The sequence below is a fragment of the Rattus norvegicus genome, chromosome 13 (genome assembly GCF_036323735.1).
Source record: "Rattus norvegicus strain BN/NHsdMcwi chromosome 13, GRCr8, whole genome shotgun sequence".
Taxonomy (NCBI): domain Eukaryota; kingdom Metazoa; phylum Chordata; class Mammalia; order Rodentia; family Muridae; genus Rattus; species Rattus norvegicus.
In genome coordinates this window covers 49,240,744-49,249,620 of record NC_086031.1, presented here as the reverse complement: position 1 = coordinate 49,249,620, position 8,877 = coordinate 49,240,744, and the positions used below count along the sequence as shown (strand labels likewise).

Genomic DNA, 8,877 nt, shown 5'->3' with positions numbered 1-8,877 from the left:
TCCTTAGACAATGGGGACTTGGACAGTGGGGTACCTAGAAGTGAAAGGAATCACGTTGTGTGCCTGTAAATGGGGTGAGGAGAGAAGACACAGATCTTATATCTTAGATGCGTGAGATGCTAATGGTTCAGTGTAGAGAACTTGCTCAATTCAAACAGCGCCCTAGGTTGTCTCCTCAGGCAACACAGAACAAAACAGCTGGAGCTTCAAGACATCTAATCGGTTATAGAGTCCCACACCCTCATTCTTTGCAAATTTATGTTTTTGCTTTTGAGACTATCTACTGTAGCCTAAGATAGCCCCAAAGTCCATATGTAGCCGAGGCTGACCCTGAGCACTGGAATTCCAGACACATGCCACCATGCATATCTTTATGAGGTGCCGGACATTAAACCCAGGGCTTTGTGCCTGCTAGGCAGTAATCACTCTACCAGCTGTATTCCCACATTCCAGGGTAAGTGACTGAAGTCCTCACCTGCTACATCCTCATCCCTATCACTTTCAAAATTCAGCGAGTGGGATGGTTGTAGCCCGAGGCTCTGCATGAGGGAAAGGACAATAGCAACAGCTTGTCACTTTCCAAATTTGGTTGCCTGAGCAAAACACTTACAAAAACAACTATACATCATTTCTTTCTCTCTTTTTTTTTAGAAAGTGTCTCCCTACTATGTAGCCCTTGATAGCCTAGCACTCACTATGTAGTCCAGGCTTGGTCTTGAACTCATAGAGATCCACTTGCCTTGAGAGTTTAGGGATTAAAGGCTTGCACCACCACACGTGTCCAACAGTGCTTTCGAATATTTTAAAAATCATGTTCGCGGCCAGGCATAGTGGTGCATATCTTTAGTCTCAGCACTGGGGAGGCAGATGTAGGTGGATTTCTGTGGGTTGGCAGTCAGTCACATAGTGAGTTCCAGGACAGCTAGAACTGTGTAGAGACCCTGCCTCAAAAAAGATGCATGTGTGTGCGTGTGTGCGTGCGTGCGTGCATGCGTGTGTGTGTGTGTGTGTGTGTATGTGTATGTGTATATATATGTGTACATATCTTGTTTGTTTAGTGTGTATGTATGTGTTTAGAGGAGTCAGTTTTTTCCCTTTATCACGATTGGAACACAGGTCTTTAGCCTTAGCACAGGCACCCTTATCCGTTGAGCTATCTCAGCAGCCCCACACTGCTTGTTTGATGTTTTTGGGTGGAGATTGTTAGGTTAAAACGTTCCTGGTGCTGGTCTGGGTGGTTAACACATTTAACCCATCACTAGGGCCTACGAGCTTCAGGCCAGCCTGGTATATGTAGCTAGACAAAAGGAGTCCTGGGAATAGAACCCGTTTGTAGAGTGCTTGCCTAGGAAGCTCTGGGTTCCGTTTCCAGCACCTCTGGGTGGTGGTGGTGGTGGTGGTGGAGGTGATGGTGGTGGTGGTGAGGACATTGTCTTGTATTTTTAGTTTTTTGAGGCAGGGTCTCTCTGTGTAGCCCTGGCTGTCCTAGAGCTCACTCTGTAGACCAGGCTGGCCTCCAACTCAGAAATCCTTCTGCTTCTGCCTCTGAAGTGCTGGGATTCAAGATGTCCGCTGCCCCTACCCCGGGTTTGTTTTTGTTTTTAAGTGCTTGGTAAACAGTAAATTAACATACACACATCCCGTTTGTCTTTGTAGTGACGCAAATGTTGGGTTCTGACCACTAGAGGGCAGCAGGCAGATACTAATAGACTGGGCGGAGAAAAGGGTAATCACCAGCGCGGATCAGACTTGAGGATAAACCAAACAGCACCTCCAGCTGACCCTGGGCCAAGGGGAGCGCCTCAGACACCAGGGAAGACTTTTGAAGTTGTGCACGATCTCTGCCACTGCAGCACCATCCCCTTTGAGTGGGCTCCAGACAGGCAAAGTGTCACTAAACAGACTCTGTGGCTGGCTAGACCAGCACACCCAAACCACCACTGGACAGTGAATGTGGTTGAGTGTGTTGCCTAGACACCTTCAGACTTCCAGTGTCTGGGTGTTGTGGAGAAAACCCCTTAGCCTCTGTAACTTTTACTAAGTCCTTTCAGTCTCCAGACCTCTAGACAGATGCACCAGCCTTCACCGAACCACCGGTTCAGATGCCTTACCTTGCTTTTTCTTCCCTAGTTCAACCCTGGCCGGGCCCCCAGGAAGAATTTCCCGGGCCAGAGGGCAGCCTAAGGCACAGATGCCCACCCCAGCAATGTTCCCGCCACCTGCCCAGTCCAGTACCCAGGGCCCAACCCCAGAGGGTGCGGAATGACAGACTCTGACAATCATTAAACCAGCCAGGCCTGATTTCCCAGCACCGCCTGCCTGCTAGGATCTGGGCCAAGTGGCATGGAATATGCAAATCACCTGGGACCCGGAGCCCAGTCTTAAGGCCAGGAAATCCCCTGCATCCAATGAGCCACCAGCTCAGGTTACAACTGGGGACGCACACTGAAGACCTGGCGGGGAGGAGCCTCCCGCCTTGCTCTATTTAGAGAGGGTGGGGGCAGCGCTCTGGCCACACTCATCACTGCTACCTGGCGGAGCCTTCCACCGCTTAGATTTCTTCCCTTCCTGTGGCCTCAGAAGCCTGCTTACCTGCCTGCCACACCGGACCCTGACACTCGGTAGGGTCACATTCCCTGACTCTGGTCCTGGGAACCGTCCAGTGTATTTACAGTTCTGAACTCAATCGCTCTAGCTGGGAGCTTCCTAGCTGGAGTGTTGGGGCTATGGGTGTATTCTGGGACTGGTCAGAGACCAGATCGGTCGGTGTCTTGGAGGACAGGGTGGCTTCTTTGGTTCAAGAGCCCAGGCGACTTGTTTCATGGTTCCACCCGCTTTGAGATTTATTTTTATTTTTTGGAGCAGAATTTTCCAGTTTGGTGCTAGCTGGTCTGGCCCTTCTAGGCTCAAGAGAGCATCCAGACTCAACTTCCCCAAGTAACTAGTTCTTGGGGGGTGGGAGGCTGTTAAAGGGAGAATGGCTACGGCAACACTGAACTTTCTGCCTCTTGACGGTTGCCGCTCGGGCTTTGCCAGAGAGTAATGGAAGTGTACCCTGACCTGCATCCTCACCACCTTGTCTCCTCTTCCCAGGGGGCCTCATGGCTGCCACCTGTGAGATCAGCAACGTTTTTAGCAACTACTTCAACGCCATGTACAGTTCAGAAGACCCCACCCTGGCTCCTGCTCCTCTGACTACTTTTGGCACTGAAGACTTTGTGTTGACCCTGAACAACCAACACATGTCCCCAGAAGGTCCAGGTGAGTGCTGTGCAGAATCTTTATAGACAGGACACCGATCAGAGAGGCACCGATCAGATAAGTGGGCAGGGAGGAAAGTCTCTGAGGGTGTCCTAGGGCTGGGGGCTGGGAGGATTTATTCATTCATATATTTGAGTAGTACTGGGGAAAGAACTCAAGCAAGACCTTATTCACGCTAGACTGCGTTCCTAGCCCCTGAGAACACTGTGCTAGGAATATGGGGACTGTGGTGACAGATAAAGGGAGGACGCACTGAGACCGGCCATGTTGTGATTGTGAATATTTATCTGCCCCACCCCGCACCCCCCAGTAGGTTGTGTAGGACCTCAGACAAGATCCCAAAGGGACAGAACTGAGCCTCCGGCTGTACTCCACCTTGCAGAGAAGGCAAGCTGGACCGGAGAGCGGCCCCAGTTCTGGTCGAAGACCCAGGTACTGGATTGGATCAGCTACCAAGTGGAGAAGAACAAGTATGATGCCAGTTCCATTGACTTCTCGCGCTGCGACATGGACGGCGCCACCCTCTGCAACTGTGCGCTGGAGGAGCTGCGACTAGTCTTTGGCCCTCTGGGAGACCAACTCCATGCCCAGCTTCGGGACCTCAGTAAGTCTAGGCCAGGGGAGCCACGGGGCCTAGAGTGTGAACGGGGAGGATGGGACTTGGGCAGAGGGTACAGCTATGGAGCCCCTGCCCGAAAGATGGTCGGTGACCCCCTCCCTGCCTCCGCCAGCCTCCAGCTCTTCTGATGAACTTAGTTGGATCATCGAGCTGCTGGAGAAGGACGGCATGACCTTCCAAGAGGGCCTAGGAGACTCGGGTCCCTTTGGTGAGAACCCATTTTCTCCCTTTCTCTCGCTAGCTTGCCTTGTCCCACCTGCAGCTCTTTCAAAGTGCTAGAAATATTTTCTCCCGACTTGAAAATAAGCCCATAGTCATTTCTCTGGCCTCTGTGGGGGGTCGTGCCCATCCTTGCTGGTCTCCTGGGCCTCTCTAAGCTCTTAATTTCTTTTCTCAGACCAGGGAAGCCCTTTTGCCCAGGAGCTACTGGATGATGGCCGTCAGGCCAGCCCCTACTACGGCAGTTCCTATGGCCCTGGAGCGCCCTCTCCAGGTAGCTCTGATTTCTCCACTTCAGGTAAAAATCCTGCCCCCGCCTCAGCCTCCCTTCTCCAAATGCCCCAGAGTGCATCTAGTTCTTAGAATGAGTGAAATCTGTAGGCAGTAACTGGGTAGGCTGGCCCACGCATTCAAGGTGTGTTCTTCATCCCTAGGGACCGATACTCCCCAGAGTTCCCACTCCTCTGACTCCGGTGGAAGTGATGTGGACCTGGACCTCACCGATAGCAAGGTCTTCCCTAGAGGTGAGTTGAGGGCTGTTCTTGGTGGTCCTGTCCCACGGTGTCCAGCCGCTCTCTTCTACCCTCCTCTCTGCTCTACGGCTATGGTTTCTATAGCGAGGCTACCCGTTCACGCCCTGCCCTGACCTTCTCTTGACCTTCCAACCCTTTCCCGTAGATGGCTTTCCTGACTATAAGAAGGGAGAACCCAAGCATGGAAAGAGGAAACGGGGGCGTCCCCGAAAGCTGAGCAAAGAATACTGGGACTGTCTGGAGGGCAAGAAGAGCAAGCATGGTAGGTTCCGGGGGCACGGAACTTCCTTGATTTCATTGTTACCTTCGTGAGCAGTTGACAGGCTCCATGGCATTAGTTACCACCTCTCTGCAGAGGCCTGCTTGGACTTAGAGAAGAAGGGAAACTGAGGGTCCTCGGAGGCCATGGAGAGAGTCCAGGCTTCCCACACTCCTCTTTGTCAGTGTACTTGGTCTATTATCTTGCTTGATGGAACTTTCCGGTGTGTGTGTGTGTGGGGGGGGGGGGGGGTCAGCTAGTGGATGCTCAGAGCCAGGTAGGCCTCGGAGGTTGGGACTCCAGGCACAGACTGCTTGCTGAAAGAGCCTCAGGCTTGGGGTTGGGGATTTAGCTCAGTGGTAGAGCGCTTGCCTAGCAAGCGCAAGGCCCTGGGTTCGGTCCAGCTCCAGCTTCGGAAAAAAAAAAAAAAAAAAAAAAAAAAAAAGAGCCTCAGGCTCTGTGTACTCTAGCTGCTCTGAACTACCTGGAGGTCACCCCAAAGGTCTTACCTGGTCTCTTTCATACATACAGACCTGCACGTATGCACTCCTGGCCTGCTTTCATTCTTGTCCTGAGGGGACTGTTAATTCCAGGAAGCTGTCTCTTGACCCCTCAGGCTATAGCCAGCTCTCTGACCCCCATGTGTGCCAAGCAAGTTCTCACCACCATTGGTCCCCACGGACCCATGAGCCTCTCACCAAGAAGCGTGTCTGATGTTTGATCTTAATCTGGTGAGAGAATCATGTGCTCGGTGCAGTCTTCCTAGCCAATGCATTTCAGGGCAAGAAAGGAAGTAACCTAGCAAGCACTAAGAGGACATTGTATATACTCCCATATGCTTCTGCTCTTAGCCTTATCGGGATTGGTGAGGCCAGATGGCCTAGAAGAGAGGCACTGTCCCCCAGACTGATAACTGAGGATCTCTTCCCTTGCAGCCCCCAGAGGTACTCACCTGTGGGAGTTCATCCGGGACATTCTTATCCACCCTGAGCTCAACGAAGGCCTCATGAAATGGGAGAACCGGCACGAGGGCGTTTTCAAGTTTCTTCGTTCAGAGGCTGTGGCCCAACTATGGGGCCAAAAGAAGAAGAATAGCAACATGACCTATGAGAAGCTGAGCCGGGCCATGAGGTGAGCTGTCAGGAACCTCTGTTTGGACTCTGCTGGCTTCTGCCGGGTTTCACGTGACAGGTGTGAGGCCCTAATGGAGAGGACCAGGACAGTGTTGTGTATGTAGTTGCTTAAGTGAAGCATGAAGAGGGCACTAGGCAGACATTGGTAGCACACTTAGCTTTAGCTAACATCTCTGTGTTTCCTGCAGACTGATTCTAAGACACTTGATGAGAGAAAGAATAGAGATTTACAGCTCAGCTCCCCTGACCCTGGGCCACAGTTTCTTCCCATGTGCCACAAAGGTGAACTAGCTCAGCATCTCTAACGTCCCCTCCTATGTTTATGGGCCTTTATGAAAAAGCCCCAAGACATAGCCAGAAGGCACAGAGAAGTTAATGCAGAAGCAGGTGCTCTGGTCATAATTACAGATCAACGTGGCAACGACAGGTGAGAAGGAAAACTCAGGCAGCGAGGGCAGGTTCAGCACAGCGGGGCTGGGAACCAGTGGGAATCTCAGTCCGTAGTGTGTCTCTTGCCTGCACCTCTGACCACCTTCTTCACACCCAGGTACTACTACAAACGGGAGATCCTGGAACGGGTGGATGGCCGTCGGCTCGTCTACAAGTTTGGCAAGAACTCCAGTGGCTGGAAGGAAGAAGAGGTTGGAGAGAGTCAGAATTAAGGGTCAGGGCTGGCCCCGGACCTGATTCAGGCATGAACTCCAGAACTGAAGCCTTCCTGGAAGGACAGGCAGGCCTGAAGGCCCCTCGATGTGGATGTGTTTCCCTGTGTGCTGCAGAGAGGAGGAACCTGTTGGGTGTGGCCTCTGCAGTATCCTGAGCCTTTGGCCTCTCCTCGCCCTCTTGGGATTACGAGCCCCCGGGTTTGACTTCACAAACTCTCCAGCTGTGAATCCAGTTCCTTCCAGTCCCAACGTTGACTGCAGAAGAGATTCACCTGCAGATGCCTGGGCTCAGCCAAGGAGGCTGGAGAGACTGTGGGAGGAGACTACAGGGACAGAGGGGACAGGATTGTGTTCTCTAGAGCTTCTTGGACTGGCTTCCACCTCTCTGCTCAGTACTCAGGCTCCACAGACACAGGGGTCAGAGCAACCCTAATTTATGTGCTATAAATATTCCAGGTGTATATAGAGAGCTATTTTTTCTAAAGCGTTTCCCCCTCCCTGTTCTTCTCTACTGAGTGCTGGTGGCCAGACCAATTGTTCTAGGGCCCCTAACTGGACCAGGGAGAAGTAGGGTGATACCAGAGTCCCCAAGATGGGGCTCTTGGACCCCCTTTCCTGTGATTGGAGGTTGAAACCTCCAATAAAGCGCCTTCTGGGCTTTTTCTAACCTTGGTCTGAGCTATCTGTGTACTGAGATTTGGGGCTCTGGATTGGATGAGGTATGTTGACAGGAGGGCGAGTAGGTAAACGTGCAAAGATGTGTGTGTGTGCCTGGGTGTGGACTGCTGCAGCTGGGGGTCAGCTGGAGGTCGAGAGAAGAAAATGGGTGAGGCAGCTGACAACTGAAGAAGGACCCATGACTTCATACAAGCAAGGACATGGGCTTAGAAAACAGGACCAGGGCTATCCTGTTGCCACCAACCATGTGCTCAGTGACCTGGGCCAAATCCATCTTCTTCAGGGCTGCTTCCTCTTGTACAACAAGAGTTTGGATCTGATGTCCTCCAAGAAGTCTAGAGTTGCAAGCCCTGCCTTGTTAATAGATGCTTTTGCACTCTGGCCAATTTGGCTGCACGCTATGGATCTGTAACCTGAATCCCAGCGTCGTGACTGACTTGAAAAGCATAGATAGGATCTTGTAGCATGGGGAAAAGTAAAACAAAAACGGAGATGGGTGTTTGATGAGAGGGGATGGGAGCTGGTGGTGATTGAGAGCCAAGTCCATAGCCAGGCTGGGCTACACTTTGCCTCATGCTATCCTCTCCCAAGAAGAGAGATTATCCCAGTGTAGATGCAGAGTGAGCCCATAGGTGTTCACAGTGCTGCCCCTTATTACCCTGTGCTTGGGAGCTTCTAACCTGGTTTTTGGTTGTTCTTATTTGGATACAGGGGAACAGGATTCCACAGTATAGACCAGCTGGCTTAGAGATCCCATGATCTATCTGTGTCTGCACCCCCACACCCCTAGTACCGGGATGAAAGGCAGGCTCTGCACCACCCGGATCTCTCTGTCCTATCTCTATCTCTCCCCTCCCCTATGTAGTTTTTTTCTTTAACATTTCAAGAAAGAAAATGTTGTATGATACGTTCAAACATGAGGTCCTAAGCCACTTGGCAGTGGCAGCACGCTCTTTAATTCCAGCACTCAGAAGGCAGAGTTCTAGTCTAGCCTGGTTTACAGATTGAGTTCCAGGAGAGCCCTAATTTCTCCAGTTTCTGCTGTGTTGTTTGTCCTTGGTGCTGGGATCTGAACTGTCCTCAGAGGCCTAGCTCTGAGTTGGTCTGCTCGCGAGTGCTGTAGGACGGGCATGACTGTTCACTTGTCTGTAACTCCAGCACTTCGGAAGGAGAAGCAGGATTGCTATGAGTTTAGTTGGTTGGTTTGGCTTTTCCGGACAGGGTTTCTCTGTAGCCCAGGCTGTTCCAAGATCCTATGTAGACTAGGCTGGCCTCAAATTCACAGAATTCCACCTGCCTCTGCCTCCTGAGTGCTGGGACTAAAGGGGTATGCCACCGCCATCCTACCCACGGTGTGTGGCCACCTAGCCCTGGAAATGTAGGCTCCACTTGGCCAATGACCTCATTTGTATGTGTTGTACACTGACAGTTTCTCTACTTAACTATCTCTGGTATCTGTCCTTTCTTAAAGAGAAGACCTCTTCAGGTGGATGATGTCCATGGGTTTGAG

The 8,877-nt window shown here is 51.7% G+C and overlaps 1 protein-coding gene across 6 annotated transcripts; it reads left to right on the top strand.

The window, feature by feature from the left end:
* The first annotated feature begins 2,518 nt into the window (after positions 1 to 2,518).
* On the top strand, positions 2,519 to 7,356 carry Elf3 (E74 like ETS transcription factor 3). Of its 6 annotated transcripts, none has more exons than XM_006249883.5 (9): positions 2,519 to 2,621; positions 3,094 to 3,261; positions 3,644 to 3,865; positions 3,993 to 4,088; positions 4,278 to 4,397; positions 4,534 to 4,623; positions 4,778 to 4,894; positions 5,827 to 6,022; positions 6,572 to 7,356. In XM_006249883.5, the coding sequence occupies exons 2-9, from the start codon at positions 3,102 to 3,104 to the stop codon at positions 6,684 to 6,686; spliced, it is 1,116 nt and encodes a 371-aa protein (XP_006249945.1). In that variant the 5' UTR covers positions 2,519 to 2,621; positions 3,094 to 3,101; the 3' UTR covers positions 6,687 to 7,356. The 6 variants fall into 6 exon arrangements, with proteins under 6 accessions (XP_006249945.1, NP_001019939.1, XP_063128375.1 ...); NM_001024768.1 differs by having other exon boundaries at positions 2,535 to 2,621; positions 3,572 to 3,865; XM_063272305.1 differs by lacking the exon at positions 2,519 to 2,621 and having other exon boundaries at positions 3,102 to 3,261; positions 4,278 to 4,373.
* The last annotated feature ends 1,521 nt before the right edge of the window (positions 7,357 to 8,877 follow it).

What these genes read in the sequence shown, in the direction of transcription:
- Elf3 (NM_001024768.1), top strand. Translation starts at nt 3,102, where the DNA reads ATGGCTGCCACCTGTGAGATCAGCAACGTTTTTAGCAACTACTTCAAC. An exon ending in CATGTCCCCAGAAGGTCCAG is followed by an intron (nt 3,262 to 3,571) that starts GTGAGTGCTGTG and finishes CGCACCCCCCAG; the next exon opens with TAGGTTGTGTAGGACCTCAG. An exon ending in GGGCAAGAAGAGCAAGCATG is followed by an intron (nt 4,895 to 5,826) that starts GTAGGTTCCGGG and finishes CTTCCCTTGCAG; the next exon opens with CCCCCAGAGGTACTCACCTG.